The sequence below is a fragment of the Etheostoma spectabile genome, chromosome 14, assembly GCF_008692095.1.
Source record: "Etheostoma spectabile isolate EspeVRDwgs_2016 chromosome 14, UIUC_Espe_1.0, whole genome shotgun sequence".
NCBI classification, from domain to species: Eukaryota; Metazoa; Chordata; class Actinopteri; order Perciformes; family Percidae; genus Etheostoma; species Etheostoma spectabile.
In genome coordinates, this window is record NC_045746.1 from 5,216,951 (window position 1) to 5,237,717 (window position 20,767).

General features: G+C 42.2%; 1 protein-coding gene across 2 annotated transcripts in view; it reads left to right on the top strand.

Moving 5' to 3' along the window:
* Positions 1-18,813, top strand: part of rftn1a (raftlin, lipid raft linker 1a) — a 23,429-nt gene extending 4,616 nt beyond the window's left edge. The window contains exons 1-10 of one of the 2 annotated variants that reach the window (XM_032536037.1): positions 1,005-1,172; positions 1,622-1,773; positions 8,312-8,495; positions 11,340-11,448; positions 13,805-14,570; positions 14,669-14,872; positions 15,516-15,625; positions 15,813-15,916; positions 16,326-16,401; positions 16,700-18,813. In XM_032536037.1, coding sequence (XP_032391928.1) covers positions 1,626-1,773; positions 8,312-8,495; positions 11,340-11,448; positions 13,805-14,570; positions 14,669-14,872; positions 15,516-15,625; positions 15,813-15,916; positions 16,326-16,401; positions 16,700-17,128 — 2,130 coding nt within the window. In that variant the 5' untranslated portion in view covers positions 1,005-1,172; positions 1,622-1,625 and the 3' untranslated portion in view covers positions 17,129-18,813. Of the gene's footprint in view, positions 1-1,004; positions 1,173-1,621; positions 1,774-8,311; positions 8,496-11,339; positions 11,449-13,804; positions 14,571-14,668; positions 14,873-15,515; positions 15,626-15,812; positions 15,917-16,325; positions 16,402-16,699 lie in introns of those variants that run through there. The other variant, XM_032536036.1, reaches the window with a different exon arrangement.
* The last annotated feature ends 1,954 nt before the right edge of the window (positions 18,814-20,767 follow it).

Below are 20,767 nucleotides of genomic sequence, written 5' to 3' on the forward strand. Positions count from 1 at the left end.
GAGAGAGAGAGAGAGAGAGAGAGAGACACAATGATCAAAGATATACTGTTGCCTGTCTCTTTCTCCTCCTCCAGAAGCTTCACCCCCTCCGTCTCTTCTCGTTGGTCTTCATTAGGAAAGCATGCTGTATTGAAAGAATAATGATTCTTAATTGCCAGAAACTTTGTGAAATTTAAAATGACACAGTGTACTGTCTCAAGACAGACGAGGTATAAACCCCTATTCATAGATGCTGCCTTTTGCAACTTTTTAACCTTTTCGAAATGAACGTGTCAAGCAATCAAAGCTGTAAGTCACCAAACATGCACGCACACACGCACGCATGAACGCGCACACAGACACACACACACACACACACCAGGCTTAATGTCGTCTGTTAGGATCGTTAGCCGAGTTAATGTCTGTACTAGGCCCAATGGGAGTTGCTGTGTCATTCTCCATGCTCCCTGAACAGATACAGGCATGCAGATATAGACCTGCCTTTGGGAAAGACATATGCACAAAGACACACGCGCTAGCATACACACACATGCAGATGTGCACCTCACCGTGTGGCTCTTACAAGCCGTGGCAGTCGGGGATATTAAGCGTAACTGTGGTGATGGTTTGAGGGTACCGACGCTGTCACATTCGATTAGCTTGACAATATTTGACCCTCTCTTGTCCTGTTACCCCTCTTTCTTGTCCTTTGTTTTCACACCCCATCTCCAATTCCTAAATCACTTGTCCCAAAAGCCACCTTACTTCTTCTTGTTGCTCTTTTTATGCAACTCAAATCTTTGGGTCTAAATTGCCTGCTGAAATTCAGGAGACTAGGAATTAAAAAGGAATTTTCAAGCCCTCTTCAAAATGTTTTCAATCACCTATCCTTAGTATCCTTAGACCAGTATCTACTGGTCCTTACACAATCTGAATAACATTCATTTCTTTCCTTTTCTACAAGGCATTGGATAAACATAAATAGCTTAGCAGTAAAACATTCTCTTCTCTTCTCTTCTCCTCCCCTCTCCTCTCCTCTCCTCCCCTCTCCTCTCCTCTCCAGTCTCATGTCACTTTGCTTGACAGGCCAGGAAATCAGTCTCATTTCTGCTTTAATTCATTCTGATCAAACATGTCGCTCCCAATCAGCCCTATTTGATTAGGAAATGCCCATATCACAGCCCACCAAGCAGGTAATGGCCAACACGTTCATATTTCAGTTTTATTGGTGTGTGTGTGTGTGTGTGTGTGTGTGTGTGTGTGTGTGTGTGTGTGTGTGTGTGTGTGTGTGTGTGTGTGTGTGTGTGTGTGTGTGTGTGTGTGTGTGTGTGTGTGTGTGTGTGTGTGTGTGTGTGTGTGAGAAAGAGAGAGAGTTAGATACACACATTATTGCTAGCAGCTTGAGCTTGCATGTGAGCAATAGCATTCAGACTTGTCTGTGACTATCACACAAACACATACATACGCACACACGCACACACAATCTCTCTCTCTATTGGAAGGGTTAATGTGTTCTTTAGAAACTCCATCAATTCCATGTCTCCCACTCAAGTCTTTGTCAGCACCCTCCTCTGTTTTCTTCTTTTCATTTTTATTTTTTTTAACACTTTCTAATGCCCTCTCCTCTCCTCCTCTATCACAGAGATATGGGTTGTAGGCTTCCAAAGCTGAGGAAGGCAGAAGAGAGGCGAAGCCCGGGCAATATCTACTCCACCCTTCGACGGCCTCAGGTTGAGACTAAAGTGGGCGTGGCATACACCTACCACTTCCTAGATTTCCTGTTGGGAAAAGAAGGTATGGACAAGTTCTCATGTGAGGACTTAAGAATGTACTAATCCCCATATACTATATGTGCAAAGATTTCCTCTGTCCTTTTTGGGCTGGGCTCGTGAACCCCAGTGAGGCATGTACTTGACTTTTCCCACACTTGCATGCTTGAAATAGCCATGTGTTAAGTGTTTCTTTATAACCCACCTCTTTATCAAAGATGATGGATACAAAATAATAACGAGGAACTAGCAATTCCAGCATTTAGTGTGTCCCTTTATCGCTATAATGATTGACGTTAAGATTCTTGTTAAAGTAAAACCCAAGCCGCCCTCACAAATGCCAACAATGAAATAAATAAGGTAGCATCCATGGCATATATGCTATTTTATGCTAAAAAAAAATCTTCCCACAAGACAGTGCTTCTTTGCTCCTAAGATGACAAAGTGATGAGGATTTAGAAGTTTCTGAAATCACTCACAGTAGAGTACCTTACTGAGTGTTTATCATGTACTAAAGGGAACAGTGAATTAATGAATAATAGAGGAGGCAATTTCAGCAACAGCTCAAATGAAAAGAACAAATCTTGGCCATCGCATGCAGCAGACAATCAGATCTGATTCAGATTTGTTCTAGTTCCACTCCAGCGGGGGCTCCAAGGAATGTGTCTCCACATTTGGTCATAAGTTAAAGGAATTATTTTTCACCGAGCACCTTGTTCCTTTTTTAAGTATAGTTCTCTACTTCAGTCATCTGTTGAACCCTGTGCCTGCGTCGTCATCCTAAACTCTTATGAGTGTTCCCCTCATAAAATAGCCACAGTTGCTCTTCCAACTTTAACTAGTTAAAATGAAATGTTTAGGTCAGCAACTTTGTGGAACTGTTTGTGTGTGTGTGTTTTTTTTCTCTCCTACTGTAAGTATCTTGAGGGGGAAAGTAGCTTATGAGCTGAAGTTGTGTCTTTGTGCGGCTCCTGTTGCACGGAGTTCAAAGGAGTTCTGTAATTCTCAGATTCAGCTATATTGCGCACGCTGTAGCCATGCCCTCCAACTTCTCTCTGCCTCGGCCTCGCACAATAACAATACACTAAAGCTTATGTGTGTTTGAACCGTGTGTGTGTTTTTGTGAGTATAGAAAATAGTGTGTCAGATAACGTCTGTGTGTGTGTGTGTGTGTGTATGTGTGTGTGTGTGTGTGTGCATGCCTGCGGCGTCTTGAGAATGTTTGATGAGAATCCTCTAGAGGCATTTGGTTTCTAAAAATACTAATTCTGCCATTGTGTTGGTGTGGACTGTGAAGAGATAGGCGGGACGGAGCGAGGGAAAAGAGAGGCGAGGAGGAGAAACAGATAGTGTTAAAGCTGATATATATTTTAAAAAATCATGTTTTTCCAATTTTGTTCCCTTATGGCTTAATGTTTCTGCAAGCCTGCCCCATGCACTTCATTACCTGACAAGCTAGAGCAGGTGCAAGTAGATCACACAAGTTCTTTTTTTAGAGGACTTTCCAATGCAACACTGTAACAGACAGCAGGCAGAACGCCACAGCCAAGTGGCAGTGGTCTGTTTGCCAGTCGGCTTCATTTTCAGCCAGCCCTATTATGTTTGGCAAATTGGTTAGGCTGTAGTGTTGGCTGAGAGAGATCTGGCAACTCGAAATGGTGGTGGTGACCAAAACAGGCAATAGACATGAGGATTGCTTATCTTTCACTTTGCTAATGGCAGGAGCAGATAAATTGTAAAATCGCACGGGCACTAGTGACACACACACACACACACACATAGATACAGAAAGACCCCACACACACACACACACACACACACACACACACACACACACACACACACACACACACACACACACACACACACACACACACACACACACACACACTGTTCATACAAGCAGCAATGGCAGCTTGTTCCCACTCACACAAAACACTTTATAGCACTTAGTCAACAGAGTTAGTGTTATCTTTTAACCAACAGGCAGGTCATTTATATGGTAAACTCATTGGCGCCACTTGAGCAGCTTGAGATGGGTGTACTTTATTTTAGGATATACATAGCTACTTTGAATTGATTGTGTTTGTGTGCGTGTGGTTGTGAGTGGGCGTATGCTTTCCTCTATCTGTGTCTGTCTCCTTCTCTCTCCATTTGTGATGGAGAGACCAAAAGAAAAGAATGATTCCTTAAGGATTATCTGATTGTTTGTGGAGATTGAGAGACCTCATTCCCAGCAAAGGGATTTATTTGTATTTGTCCATGTGTGTGTGTGTGTGTGTGTGTGAGTGTAGGAGGCAGATAGAGGAATCTATATGTCAGCCCATGACATTGAGGAAACCCACGGTCAAATCCATGCTTTAATTGAATTTGGCTTCCATTAATGATATTATTTCCCTGCCAGCGTGACTCCTACATAGCAATGAAAAACAAATATCTTTGCCGGCGCCCCTCTGAGATTTGTGAGACTAAGGTGGATGTTTATTGAACTAAGTTGTATTCTCAGTAAGGGGAGCTTTAATGTTGAGAATGAAGAGGATTGCGTTGTGGTTTGTGACTTGACCTTTGACTGGTGAATGAAGAAACCCACCAGAAACTGTGTTGCTGATAACATAGTGCCAGCCTTTATTTTACGAGCCTTGCTCTAACTGCAGGAGTGCTTTAGTTATAGCATATTTCTGTGTGACTAAGCCCAACTTGCTCACATTGGGTCAGAGCGACCCTGTGGTGAATCCAGGGAGGATGAGGAAAAATATGTTTAATGTTTCAGGCATTTAGTCTGCGCTTCAGAAATAGACCATTCGTTTGCTCCAAACCAATGTCTTATTCTACAGAACGGTCTTATTACTCTCTAATTACGAATTGACTGTGCCTCGACAGCCACCTTTACAATAGGTGTGCCATGATCTTCATTATTCCCATTTTAACACTGATTGGTTACCTTGACATGTCAGCATGAATGACGAGTTTAAAATGTAACAGCCAGGTGTGACATTTAACCCTCTTTTGTGTCGAAGCTGTGCTCAGATAATGAGCAAAGGATACGGGAGAAAGCCGATAGCATGAACAGAAAAGAGGTAGAGTGGAGGAAAAAAAAGCTAAGTAAAAGGGAGGGAGAATAAAGTCAAGGAGTTGCAACAGAGAACAGACGGTGAGAAACCGAATGGCATGTAAAAAAAAACAAAAAAAAAACAAGAGATATGAACGAGCGTTATTAGTCAGGGAGCGAGGAGGAAAGCAGAGTGTCTTGAGAGCGAGGAGGTGTGAGAATGAGCGCGCGGGAGTCAGGGATCTTGAGGATGTGTGAGGAAGTAAGTTAGGTGTGATGCTGCGTGACTAACGCTGGTCTCTGGAGCAGACAGTGAGAAGCTGAACTCTGCTGATGACTTTCTGCCGCCCTGCAGAGACCGGGACCCACTAGGCTCATTAAAACTTACAACATGTGCCTAATGCTCAGCAGTGTGTGGGGGCCTGTTTGTGTTGCTTTTCTGCTTTTGTATACCTGTCTGGGAAAAATCTATTTGGACTGTCAGTGCCTGTGTGTGCGTGATCTACACCTGAATGCTGTGATAGATATTTCCTCTGTTGACAGAGACTGATATGCATTCCCTCTGCCTTATATGGTACAGCTTTGCTATCATAATCTGAGTGTGATGTATTTGGCTCAGAGAGCAGGCGAAGCACAAATCCATCAGTTTGCGAGATCTTTGCTGCCTGACACACTTTTTCCAGGCAAACTCATTTTTTTCTTAAATGTTGTTGAAACTAACTTTTTTTTCTAGATAATTCCTCAAAGCGGTTTCAGTCTCATTGGCTTGAGAGAATACCAGCAAAGATGGCAGAGACATTCACGGCATCACACGTATGTTGGTTCTGTATGCGCCTTATAAGTCACACTGTGTTCTCACCACTTTTTTTTCTCTTGCTTGTACTGTACTTGTCAGCCATTTTTGTCAGACATTTCATGTGAAGCGGGGCCTTCTTGGGAGATCAGAACCCATTTTGACAAAGCTCAGATGCTGACCAACAAGTCTCATAGCCTGTGGCTGCATTCCCAAAAACAGTGGGGAGAACCTGGCTCCAGGAAGCTGATTATTTTATAGTCACTGTTTTGGCACATATCCTCGCCCTCCACAAACCTCTGCAAGTCATTAGAAGGCTATTTAAATAAACGTGAACCTCCAGCAAGCAGAGGGATAAGCCTTGAGAGTGGCTGTGAGTATAGTAATCCCCATGCATCACCTAGCAGGCTTAGTGCAAACTCTTTCTTTCTTGTTCACACACACAGGCAAAGAAAGGCGGCCCATACACACTTGCTGAGATACTGTGGCGCGCACACCACAGAATATATGCTTCATAGTCACACACAGAAATTCATGAATTTTCTAGAAGGAATTACTACATCTTTTTAAACGGCTACAGGAAGGAGGATGTCTCTCACACTGCTCATGCAGCTTGTGAAAACCAGGGTCAAAAAGTGAGGCGTCGCTCGCGACACTAGCCGGCTGTTATGTGGTCAAAGCTTCTGGGTGAAGACGGAAATAGCAGAGCGGGGATCAACAGCTGAACAGCCACTCGGCAGCGTCTTGTCTCTGTTAAACAATGCACCTTTGGACATCTCTACTGGCTTTTAAACTTGCATGTATGGATGCAAATGTTCCCACTCTATTATATACTGTATGTCCACACACACACACACACACACACACACACACACACGCTTCCACTTCTCCTTCCCTTCTCTGATTCTAAAAGTCCAAAAAGCATACACATCTCTAACCTCCATTAAACATACATGCACACTCTTCTGCACTACACCTCTCTGCCCTCACTTGCTGGCGCTATAAAACTCCACCCGGCTTTTCTGCCCTGAGCCGTTCCCATGTTCCCATTCTGGAGCGGAATTGCAGCCTCCCTTGAAATCCCACTGTGGCAGACAGTATAAATGAAGTCGCTTCCCAGCCTAAAGCGCTGCATAACACCCTAATAACTTCTGTATGCCTTGCCTGAATTAGCTGAAATGCCTTGCTTATGTCTCGTCGGTGGGTGAGTGCCAGCCGTGCACAACTAATGACAGCTAATGACTATTTACGGTGACAGGATCGTTGTTATCCCCCCTGCCACCCCGCCCCAGTCTCCAGCTGTTATTATTATTATCAGCTCTGTACTGCTTTTGATAAGTCCCCACAGACACCCATTTAAGTGTTTGCTTGATGAAAAGGCTCTCGTGGTTCAAAGCAGCTATGCCAAAATAATGTGATGGTTGGATTTACTCTAGGAGTTTTTCTCCCATTGTTTAACTAAGATGGGAGTCAAGAGCTTGTATCCTAGCATGCTGGCCAGCCCCTCATGTGTGTGTGTGTGTGTGTGTGTGTGTGTGTGTGTGTGTGTGTGTGTGTGTGTGTGTGTGTGTGTGTGTGTGTGTGTGTGTGTGTGTGTGTGTGTGTGTGTGTGTGTGTGTGTGTGTGTGAACACGCCAGATGATGGAGAACAAATTGAAAATGAGATGGCTTGCACATCTTTTTCTTCCTCTGTGTGTGCATGTGTATGTGTTTTTGTGTGGGTCTAGTTAATTTATGCAGGTTATTTTCTCTTCTCCAGACCCATGCAAATGAGATTGAATGGGAAAGGATGACAAGCATTCAGGCACAAACAGACAGCCTCATCTCTCTCTCCGACACTGCTATGCTTACTGCATCTCTCTTTCTGTGTCTCCCCTTTCCTCACGCATCTCATCTCTTTTTCCACGCCTCTCTCTCTGTCTCTAACACACAGACACAGACACACACACCTGGCTTCACTCAGCAATACGGAAACACACAGCAATACATGCATGTGTTCTCTTAAAAGCCTATGGACAGAGAGTGAGCATTACTACAATACGCTGACCCTGAGAGCGCGGCTCTCGCAAACATTACGCTCTCCCCGGTGGATTTCCCGTGACAGTTTGCTCCCATACGATAAGCTCCTGCAAACCATTTTCCACTGAAGTAAAGGGTTTTTCTTTGCATTGTGTTTGGTAATAAAGGAAGCGGCTCTGTGCTAGGGATTACTGCTCATACCACACGGCCAAACAAGCAACGTGATAGCCTTGTCTTTTAACCTTTTGATGTATGCATGTATGTATGTAACTGCCCGTTAGTGTTGGCCAACATGTGTTTGTGATATGGAGTGTGTGTTAAAAAAAAGAAGAAAAAAAGAAGAAATTTCCACCATGCATATATGTACGTATATGTCTTTTCACATTTTATGTGTGTGTGTGTGTGTGTTTTACAAAAGCCAGACTGGTGATGGTGACAGTGAGGACAGAGGCTAATAGCTCTGGTGTAATTAGTTTCAGATTTAGCGTGAAGATGCCATGTGTCGTTGTTCAGGGAGAATTATCATAATGAAACATGCTCTGTCTTTGTTTCTTCACACCCTTTTTTCTTCGCTCTTCCTCATTGTTCCAGGTTTTTTTCCACTTCCAAATGCCTCTTTTGCAACCTGTAATGTCCATATCTGACCTTTTTACCCCCGTGTTTTTTTCCCTCCTTCCCCTCTCACCTTTTTTCCCTCTCCAGAGGTGCCGGTGTCATCGGTGCTTTGTCTCTCCTCAGTCAGAGAGCTACCGGTTCAGGTCAGGGAACTCTACGCGCAGGGTTTTGTCCTGGTCGCTGTCCACCCGTTTGTCCATTCTTGCGGCCCTCGTCATGCACACATCCAGCGCCAGCTGCACCGGGCCGTTCTGGTTCGAGAGACTCCAAGGTACACAAATTAAACACACGCTTCTCTGCAGCATGCCACCTTTATAGGATAGAACAGTTCTCACCGTAAGGATTTTTATGGTGATGATAACATAAATGAGATGATTCATGCAGCCAGATTGAGACAATAGTTAGGTAGCAGCTTCATTTTTTTGACATGTAAGCCTATTGAGACCCATTACCACAAGCTAAGTTCTGCACTTCACCTCCTTCTCTTGATGTGAAATTAATTGCATGAGTCAGCCACAAAAAAATGACTAACTTTAGCTCACTGTCCCAATTCTTTCACTTTTGACTATAAGCTACATGATCCTATACTGTACTTTGTGACTTCTCTACAAACTGTGTATCTCTTCTGTAACCCAGTTATTCTCTAGTGCAAAACTGCAATATTCAGAGTCACATTTGAGCGGAGCATTATTTTCATACCACCCTGCTATCAGCTCTGGTACAGCATGCAAGCTGAGCTTTATTCTTTCACAGCATCTTATCATGGAAGTTACTGACGGATTGGCTCCAAACAGAAACCATGTAGAGGCCTTCCACTGTAAGCCCTGTTTGTGATTCATTCATAGCTCCATTCTAATATGAGACTGAATAATGTCCATTTTCCCCACTTTGGCCCCAGGTTTGTCTCAAGACGTGTACCAGTTTTTTTAATAAAGAGCACGTCTGCAATAATTACTAGTCATTGGTTCCTCTTTTTTCACCAGTTGCTCATTCTGAATTTAGCTATGCTAGCGGCATAGCTCTGTGGATGGCAATGGTAATATCACAACAACTGTTGGATGAATTTCCACATTCATGTTTCCCAGAGGAGGTTTCCTAGCAGGCCAAAGTTTTCTCTTATCCAGGGAAATATATCAACAAATTTATCTTTCCTATCTAATCTCAACATTTACCAGATGCATTGGCACATACATTAGTTCCCCCCTTAGGTTGAATTGTAATGACTTTGGTGATCTTTTATCTCTAGTGCCATCATTTGGTTTAAAATTACAATTTGTCCAATTATTTGGTTTTATGACCAAATACTAACAACTAATTATGTTTCCATCAGCCTCAAATGTACTTTGTGTTTATTGCGAACAAGCAAATGTTATCATACTAACATGCTAAAGTAATGTAATAATATGATAAACATAGCTGCTAAACATCAGCATGTTATCACTGTCATTGTGAGCATGTTTGCCTGCTGATGGGCTATTAGTCTATATACTCAGCGTTCCACTTCCGGGATTGTTCAGGTGCCGCCGGATATTCTGCCGGATGACTTTTATTTTAGCCGGATTTCTGTTACCTTCCGCTTTCTTTGTGTTGGCATTTTAAAGTCCGGCTGATTTCTGAGGACTATGGTTAACTGCTCCTCAGGTCTCTGCAGGGTAAATCCAGACAGCTAGCTAGACTATCTGTCCAATCTGAGTTTTCTCCTTTGGACGTACACGTTCCACCAAAACAAGTTCCTTCCTGAGGCTATTTTGCAGAGGCGCCATTGCTCCATGTGGCGCTTAGCACCGGCCAAGACAATTGTGATTGGTTTAAAGACATGCCAACAAACCAGAGCACGTTTCTCTCCCATCCCGAAATGCCGTGTGGACTTGCCAGACCCTCCTCCGCAGCGCTGTGGAGGAAGGTCTGGCAATGCGAGACGAATGAGCTGTAGACTCTTAGTCTTGTTTATTTGCTATCAATAGTGTTTTAACCAAATATGTATCGCTTGCTAATAAAATAATCTTATATTCTTGTATTTATTGTAGCAATTTTACATACCATTTCCAGTTATTTTCTGACATTTCCAAACATATGTGAGTGATACACAATACACCAAATGATCCACATTCTCCTCCAACATACCTGACATCAGCTTACTGAACTCTATGATAATTTGAATTGTAATGAAATGTCTATTGTATAGAGAGTTTTGGTCTGTGTACTTTTTGTAATGTGAATGTAAGGAATAGCGTTTTGTATAGACACTCACTCACACACGCCAACACACACACTCTAGTGCACAGGCAGGTGCCAGGCTGTTCCTTTGATGCCCCTCCTGCCAAGTGGTCCTGCTGCTTCCTGGCACCTGTCACCGTGGAGACGGCTGATTGCATCATCAGCGCTCGCCAGAGGGGAACGGCACGCTGAAAGAGAGAAACCATCTTCTCCCATTCTTTCATCTGCTTTCTTCAGTGATGGCCGTCCCCCCTTTTCTTTTGTCCTCCTTACCCCCCTCCATCCCCTTTAACTCCACCTTTTATCTCCCCATCAACACCATCCCCTTTCATCATAAAACCCTAAAAATGAAAGCAAAAAAATCTGACAGAGCTACTGTTTCAAATCTAGCTGAGAATGTCACTCCACGCCTCAGAGCACAAGATATTACCACGGCCTTTCTACTGACCTCAATCCAAATCTGAAGAGGCGTATCTGAGTACTCCCTTTATGATTCTGTCTTGCAGTGGGAGCAGAGGGAAATTCAGTCCCTCTCTCTGTCTAATAAGTCTTTTGTGATTGTGTTGAATGTGTGTTCCCCTTAAATGGAAAATTTAGAACTGTACCAGAATTGACATTATGTTTCTGCTATGATAATTCTGGGTCAATGAGTGCTCGTGAACATCAGCGTGTCTGCCAGACAGATGTCATTTAGTCTGTAATGTTACTGGGTGATGGAACTACTCTGGTGATAATGGACGGGAAACGAACCGAAAGGAAATGTAATGTTATAGTAGCAGTATGAGAACATTTGACATTTCCTGGTTCATAGGAGCAGAATTGAACTGAACTAAATGACATATGATTTATGCTGTTATACTGACTATTTGTTGAAATTATTTTATTTTTCACGCTACAGTTCAGAGAAAAGCCAGCTGAGGTGGGCAAGACATCGTCTGGAGACAGATGTGTGTGTGGCAGGTCACCAGGCTGCTGACCCAGACGCGATCCAGAGCTACGTCAAGAGGGTGAGTTCAGTATTTCTGCAATGGGCCTTTCTGCCAGCAGACATTTTTACTAGTCATAGAAGGAAAAGCCCAGGTGTTACTAATAACACCAACGATGGCTCTGTGCTATTAAAGCACAGGCATTCACTCTAAATATCGGTATTTTCTACTCCTTACATTTAAAAAAAAAAAATAGCCCGTTAGGCCTACTTTAGTTTTGTACAAGAGGTCGTCAAACACGGACGGATACAACTTCTGGCTAACTTACTTTAAATGTGCAAGAACTATGACCATTACAACAACAGGCTTAAATGAACTGACAACATAAGTTCTCAAAGACGCACACACACACAGAATCTCAACTGATTATCCTCCGGCCAGCTAGTCTTTTTCTTTTCTCCCACTTTTTTCATGGTTTATCCTTTGTTTTTTTTTCCAGAAGCCATATTTGAGCACACATTCCTTTAAAATGTTAAGGAAAGATAAAAAAAAAGAGAAACCGGATATGTGAATTCTCACTGAATTCATAAAGTATCTTGCTTCTCAGTTAGAATCATATTAACCTGGAATCCCAGTCTCTGTCACAATAATCATATATGTGATGTTTTAGGTCTATTGGCAGACATCCATTTAAAATGTAGCCAGTGGCACATAAAGAGCCTTTTTTTTTTCATGTCCACTTAAGTTTCTCAGCGTGCACTTTAGTAACGTGTGTGGTCCAGGTAGCTTTGTATAAAAATGGTTGTCATTTGCAAGGCTACTTTTACTTTTATACTTTAAGTACATTTCCAAGTCTGTATTTTGTTACTTTTTCTTGAGTAAAGAAGTTAAATCAGTACTTCTGCTTTTACCAGAGTATTTTTTTAACACAAGTATCTGTACTTCTTCTTGAGTACGGGAAGTGAGTACTTTTGCAATCTCTGCTCAATGCTACTGCAACCTTAGCTGCCACTACTAGCATACATCCTCTGAGTTTTCACCTGCATTGTGGCATGAAGGTGTGGAATTAAATACGTCATTTGCTTTTTTTTTTAAATGTGAGTCTGAAAATGTGATATTAGTGCAGTGATGAATCAGTGGAATCTTTTCAAAAAGTGATCGATGTAGAATCCACCCCTCCCCCTGCTTAGTTTTGTCATGTATGCCTCTCATGTTGGTGCAACAGTGCAGTGGCAGTGGAGAAAACATTACAGGGCTCAAAGGGCTACAGGCAACAGCTTATAATTGTCTGTGCCATATGTAAACCTTGCCTCTAAAAAAATAGATGGAGGAAAATAAATCAGCAAAACATAGTGGGAGACTGCTCCCTATCCTGTATCTAGGAAACTAAAGGAGGAGATACTGTATATAATGAATGGAAGGTCCTAAAAGTTACGGTAAACTTTAATGAGACTTAACCCTAAGATACCCTGCCAACCACAGCGTCATCACTGGCATTTATCAGCTGTAAAACTCACTTTTAGTCTCTCTGCTCATGAATTCTCCAACAGTCCAACAATGGGAAATGAAAATGTGCTCTATTGAATAGATTTGCATCTGAACACCCAAAGAGCACAAAGGGAAACCTGATTGGATGGAAATGCACATCACTGTGTATAATGTGATAGGCTCCAGCAGCGTGACATGAATAACCAATCAGATCACAAGCTGCCAGAGAGAGTTCGAGATAAGAACCCGGGAGCGGTACCAGGCAGACAGAGTGACAGGCTGTTTTTTTGTGAGTGTGTGTGTGTGTACGTATATATGTGTGTATTTAGTTTGAAATTCTGTACTTCTATTTCCTCAGCACTCTCTATCCCACCCACTCTCAATCTGTCTTCGGACATACTTATCAGATAAAACTGTTACTTTTTGTAATGTGAGTGTGTCGGATGGTAATAGAGAGACTGTGTGTTATAAGTGATATGTGTGTGTGTATGGAAGAGTGAAGTGTCAAAAGTAGTGGGTAATGGGGAAAGATGTGTCTCATTATTGTTTGGTGGTAGTTTGCGATCTGATTTCTCTCCCATTGAGCCTGTCTAAAACTGTCAGCCCAAATATCAACTGACAATTAACCACCAGAGAACCATGGGAGGGAGCGACACACGCACACACACACACACACACACACGCACATGTGCACGTTGAGATAATGAGGTCCTTTTGTCATTTGAATATTTGATCTTTGCAGATGATTAGGTAGGTTGTTATTTTGCAGAATGTCTGCTCTGCGTACGTCAGCCTTTGTTTGTGTGTAAATTAGGCTCTCTTTTGTTTGACTATAGTAAAAGAGACTCTGTGCAAATGTATTTGTGGTGCTGTGAATGACGTCCTTTTATATTTATGCGTCACAATGATTTCTAATAGAGTTCACCGTGTGGGTATGCTACTCCTACAGATCCAGGATGTAGCAGAGCAAGGGGTGATGTTTGTGGGCTTTCTCCAGCAGCCGGGCGGAGGACCCTGCTACCTGGGCAACTTGGATGCTGAAGAGCTGTCCTCGTTACATTCAAGCCCTTCACCCATACATCGGCTCCCCTTTAGCGCCAACACCAGTCCAACAGATCCTCCAGAGCCACATCACAATGACACAGAGCCTGACCACCACCGCTTTGAACCTCAAGAGTTAGACCATGGAGGTGTAGAACATAACACAGGGGACCACAAGCCAAGAGAACCGGACTTCAGTCCTCTGAAACCCAATAACAGTTTAGAGCTCAACCAAGACGAGATCAATGAGCATATCCAGACCTTACAGATCAGCCTCAAAGAGTCATTAGAATCAACGAAACAAACTCAAGATCCCGGCAAACCCAGTGTAGACACAGTTCAGTGGTGTCCAAATCAAAACCCAGCAGAAGCACAAGGGAACCAGCGGTTTCCCAGCTCGACAGAAACGGAAGATGTGATCAGACAGCAGAAGGGCCATCTACCAGATCTTAAAGAATCCACAGAGAAACATTGTAACCTTTCCAACCAGAGAGAAATACAAAGTTCAAGCAACGAGAGCTGGCCCAGCTCTCCTGAACTGGATCGAACCCATGACAGGAAGTCCAGCTCTATCTGCAACGATGGGCAAAGCAGAGTGACACACAACAACAACCATATCCGGCTCAAGAGTCCCGAGAAAGAGGAGAATGCAACTTCACCACCAGCGCAAGGCAGTGAGTAATCAGTGTGTACTAGGGTCATTGGACAAATCATCATTATGCAAAGTTCTATTTGGTGTCCAATTGTCCATTTTGTCTTTGTGTGCTTGTAGGGATGCAGCTCTTTGCCTTGTACAACCACACAGGGGAGCTGAACACTTCTCTGAGGTTCTACTCACTCAGGGTGCCACTGCAAGTACAAAGGGAAGCAGGGCTAATCACAGAAGTTGACACACACTGGCTCGACCACATGACTCAGCATTTTACCAGCGGCTCGCACCTCATCGACGGGTTTTTTCAACTTGGAGATGATAACAGTATGTTTCCTGGTCGTAGCAATGAAATATTGCTTATTGGGTGATTTTGGAAGTGCTGTGCTACAGTCAAACATTTAGGGCATACAAAATAAAAAAATTAAAAAAGTGACATGAAGTGCGCAACTTTAATCAAGGAAGCATAAGTACCAAGTCACACCAGAAAATGGCACACGGTTGATGAGAACAGTTAGTCTGGACCAATGTAGTAAAGTTGTGGGCTGTAAAAATCAAAATAAAAGCGGAAAGAAGCTAAAATAAAGCTAAGGAGTCTGCGGAGTTGGGTGCCAAATATCCTTGGATTCATCACTTACATCAAACAGTCATTTGATCAGCCCCGTAATGTTAAAAAATAATTGATTATTGCAGCTTTAAAGTAACTGTTTCACCATACCTCCTTACCTTTCACTAGCTTCTGTCAAGAGCTGCAATGGATGGTATGCATGGAGTAACGTGCCATAAGTCCATGGCTTATACCATAAGTCACTGTTCAGTCACACATGGAATGGAATAAGTAGGCTTAAGCCATAGGGAACAGGGGGATCAATAGTGAGAGATTGGTGAGTGGAGATGAGCTTGAAAGTCCTGTCTGACTCACATTAATCCTCTTGTTTATCTGACTCTGTCTGTAATGTGCCCCTTCCAGACAACGGGGTTTCATCTGTGGATAGTGTGTTCATCTTCCAGAGCTCCGCAGAGGACACCACAAACACCGCCTACGATGCAATTGTGGTTGAGCAGTGGACCGTTGTTGATGTGGGTCTTTTGAGTCTTTAATATTCTGTTGAAGATATGCACTTTGGTGATGAAGGAAAATAGCGTGTGTGCGTGTAGCTGAGCTTAAATTTGAAAACCTGCACTAATATTATAGTGTGTTTTCTCTCTTTCCTGTGTGCTTTTGCACTGTATTTCTGAGTGATTTCTGTCTCCCTCTCTTGTCCAGGGTGTCGTGGTGAAGACAGACTACATCCCTTTGCTCCAGTCTCTGGCTCCGTATGGATGGAGGCTTATGTGTGTGTTACCCACACCAATTGTTAAGACCAACAGGTACAGAACTACACCCCAAGAACTCACCTATCCTTTCTTTATATTCCATTACTTTGAATATCATCACCCCTACAGTTTAAGGACTTTGTGGATTTTAGAGTCCTTGTTCTTTTGTCTCATTCTGTTTTCGGATTAGGACTGACAGTGGATCTTAGATACACAGGACAGATGGTTCGAGATCTCAGATCTGACAAATCCCAATCATAGGCTCATCTCAACATGAAACCACTTTTTGAAATCTGCTGGAGCTGCGAACAAAAACACAGTCGCTGTTGTCTTGTAACCTGTCACTTTACCCACCGCAGCAAACAGAAACTGCATTTTTAATACATGCAGCGACCTGCGAGCTCCTCAGATTGAAACATAACCGCTAAACAGTAGTAAAAGTGCTGCTCTTTTCTTTCTGCAGTGACGGGAGTTTGTCAACCAAGCAGATCCTCTTCCTTCAGAGACCCGTTTTGCAGCGCAAGAGAAAAGACTTCAAGGTTGGTTCCCTTTTTGTCTTCCATCCGCGCAGCAAATCTGTCACTTGTTTTTGTTGTGCCTTTAGGATACGCCATTTAAAAGTCATGTTACTAAATATGGGATGTACAGTTAATATAAAGCCGCTCAGTAAAAGTCTAATAATAGGCAAAGAGTTGACCTTAAACTGTACAGGAAAGAGGCATCAGTGAAAGAGGCTTTGTTGCAGTTTGGCAGGTGTCTGGGGAGATGGAACGAAGACACAGCACAAAGCTAAAAAATAAAATAAAAATACTGTCTCAAACATCTATTTGGTTTCAGATGCTGAACCTCAGGGGTCGCAGCAAAGTAAAGAAATCCACTGGAGAAACGCAAGAGGAGAGAGAGAACAGGTCCCCTCTGATGGAGACAGAGATGGACAGGTTAAGAAGAAACACAGACGAGGAGGAAGAAGAGGCAGAGGGGTGGAAGAGCAGGTACAGAGGAAGGAACGAGGGAGCGAGTTATCAGAGAGGTAGAGAGGACAGGGAAGAAGATGGACGGCCTCAAAAGGGCTTCTCCTTCCTATCGGGGAGCAGGGCTTCTCTCGAGGAGCAGGAAGAGGAAACCGACGTTGACAAGAACTCACCGTCTGAGCAGGAGAAGTCGACGAGATGGACCAATGTGTGTCAGAGAGATGACGGAGGGGTGAAGGAGGAGGTGAAAACGGAAGAGCGGATCAAACAGCAGCTGTTTTCTGGCGTCTGTTGACACATTGGGCACAAAGCAGGCGAGGGGGAGCTGAGGCCTGTTTAGTTTATCAAAAACAATGCCTTTCACATAACAATTGATTGATCTGGATTTTCCGTTCGCCTGACAACCCAGATGTAGTCAGTCATGCTATTACTAGTCATCATGTACTGCTACTTCGCTTCAACCGGCTCAGTTTAGGGAGTTAACACTGTCTTTGAGGTTGTAGCTCTCATGCTGTATATGGGACAGTGTTGTGCAGTTCTCTGCTTTGGGTCAGTGTTGCTATTTGATGTATTGCTATGAGAAATGAAACTGTACAAGGCTAATAGAGCACAACCTAGAGCAAATCTCCAGTCCAAGCCTTAAGTATTAATTTCTTTTTGCCCATTGTTGTATTTTACTACTTTCTTGTAATAGGACTGACTGTTAAAAAGAGGCATACTGATTTCACTGGGCTCACTGTATTTTTATATGTAAAGTATATAATTTAAAATAGAGGCAAACAGGGAAAAAGTTGACACTAAGTTTGATATGCAATGCATTAGGAGCCTGACCAATACAACTGCATTGGCCAGATTTAAATTTCCATAGATACGTATAAGCTTAAATAATTAACTAAGAAAGTGCAACAAAGATTTTTTTGAGGTAACGTAGAAATGTCTTCATAACATACTGTAGTTTCTTCACTGGTTGTGGCTGGGCTGAGTTTATTTTTAAATTCTAAAATGTTTCACTCAATACCATACCTTAGTCCCAACTTAACCAAATTTAATGGATCCTTAGCAAAAATGTTTTTAAATAACATCAAACATAATCGGCCAATTACAGTAATGAGATTTTAAAAATTCGGTTTGTATTGGCCAGGCTCTACACTGCATTGAGATATTAGATGGTACAATGGGCCCAAACCATAAAGGGGCAGTTCATGTTAACTAGAAAGAAAGTATTCTGTCACATAGCTCTAGTCTAATTGAGATAGTTTTGGTTTCCTTTGGCCAGATTTTGAGATGAGATCCCTGACATTTCTTTACCTCAATACAATGGAGGTGAAAGGAATTGTGTTTGTGGTGCTCATTACATACATAACATAAAAAAAATAAAAAAAACAGAACATCTCTTTTCAGATGCCATGTCCCAGATACTCCACTAGATAATCCACTAAACACACGGTCAACAGTTTTCATTCAGAATAGCAGCGACGTCGCTGTGAAACTTTTTTTTAATGCAATTTGTCAGTGCTAGGAGCATCACAAATGATGTCCATTCACATCGATTATAATGGGGTTGGGGTAGAAGTTTGAGACGGACATCTTAAACCAAAACTATTTGCTTGGATGGTACAAGAGCGTGGGAAAATGCCTTTTGTAATTCGAGAAAAGTGACCTTCTAAAAGTTTCTTCTTTGAAAAATCTGTAAAAATGACCTTTTTGAGTCTCTCACCATCTTCCGGTCCTGCCTCAAGACCCATCGCGTTACCTCTGCCTATCCGTAGCCCCCTCCCTTTTCATCTGTGCCTGAATTTTATTTTGTGTTGTTTTGCCTTGTTTTTGTTTTCCATCTTGCCCTGGAAAGCGACTTTAGGTCCTTGAAAAGCGCTATACAAGTTCAATTCAATATTATTTCCTGGACCACCTGTGTTGTGTCGAAGTAGTGTGACAAGTCTTTGTATAAAAGCCGAGGTCAATAAAGTGTTTAAAAACAAATTGACTCAATTTCCTTTAATTTTCTTCAAATCTCACATTACTAGCATACACCGTTTTCTTCATATGAGGAAGAAAGCTTGCAACCATCTCCAAGGGATGTTCAATGATCCAAGCCAATCAGAGACCACCTGGAGGTTCCATTACAGCGCACCATGGGATACTCACTCCCCCCCGGGACGAGAAGCATTTATGGGTATGTGGGTGTGTGTGATTGAGTAAAAGTGTATGTGAAATAGGCCCTGTGTATGCATGTTACAGTGTGTGATTGAAGCAGGGACACTGGCCAACATGTGGGAGATTGTTGGGTTTTTGACTAAAAATACACTCGGTGCGAAGTTTGCATGAGTAAAATGAAAATTAAAAAATAAACACATGAATTCAGTGTAACTCGGTGAAACTCATTAGCCAAACAAATCTAAAATGTAGAGTTGAAGTAATAATAGTGATAACATAAAGTAATAATTCAATCTACACAGCTCTATAAATGGTCTAGACCTACTCTATCGGTAAAGGGTCCTGAGATAACTCCTGTTGTGATTTCACACTATAAATACAAATGAAAATGTTCAGTTCTGCAAATAAATGGTTCTGAGTTAGGGCTGGGCAACACATCTATCGATATAAAAGACTAGACATTGTTTTAAATATTGGATATCGTAAAATGACAGTAGTGACAAGACATGTGTTGTCTTTTCCTGGTTTTCGAGGCTACATTACAGTAAAGTGCTGTGATTTTCTGAACTTACTAGGCTGTTCTAGCGGTTATTTTATTTGCCTTTCCCCACTTAGTCATTACATCCACGTTACTGATGATTATTTATCAGAAATCTTGTGTAAATATTTTGTGAAAGCACCAAAGGTCACACCAACAATATAGCTGCAAACTCGACATTGATGTGCTGTATTTGGACAAAAATATGGTGATATGGGTGCCCAGATAGCTCAGTTGGTAGAGCGGCCATACATAGAGGTTTACTCCTCAACGCAGCGGGCCCGGGTTCGACTCCGACCTGTGGCCCTTTGCTGCATATCATTCCCCTTCTCTCTCCCCTTTCAATCCTTCAGCTTTCCTGTCATTAAAAGGCCTAAAAAATAATAATAACCTATCTATTGTGATATTTGATTTTCTCCATATGTCCCAGCTCTAACTCTTGAGTTATATATACACACACATAGTATAAAACTTCTAAGAACATATGATGGAATTAGCAGAGGTATTTTGATAGAAATAAATTAGTCACCCATTAAAAAACTTATGCACAGTATATAAAACAAATTAAAATAAAAAATAAAATAAAAATAGTACAGATTGCTATTGTAAGCACGGATCCTTTAGATCCTAGGGACTTCAAAGCAATAGTTTGAAATTTTGAGAATTGGACTTGTTCACTTTTCTTGAGAGTCAGATTATAGGATCACTCACATCTGTCTGCTAAATCTGAAGCTAAGACAACAGCTGGTTAGCTTAGCTTAGCATAAGGCTCTGTTGGAAGTTTCCATAAAACCACAACATGACACTTTCAGTTTTTGCCAGAAAAATAAATAAAAATAAAGCCAGGCTCGCTCTTTTGCCTTTTCCAGTCTTTATGCTAAGCTAACTAGCAGAAAGGTATTGATCTACTTATCTAACTCTTGGCAAGAATGTATTTCAGAAAATGTCAAATTATTGCTTCCAAGACATACTTGCATAGGTAAAGTTTGGCCTTTTCAGGTGAACATTTAACATGCAACACCTATTAAATTTGTTCAAGCACAACCTCAGTCAGGCAAGATATATTCAGCCAAATGAGCTGAAAAGAGATTCAGTCTACTCAATCCTAAGAAAAAAAAAAAAAAAAACTCATCTCAGTGGATTGTCCCAGCGGTCTGTCACAGTTCAGGCACAGGTAGTAGTAGCAGTGATCAAGGGTCCTCATATTATTGTCCAGATCACTGGAATATTTCAGTTGCTTTC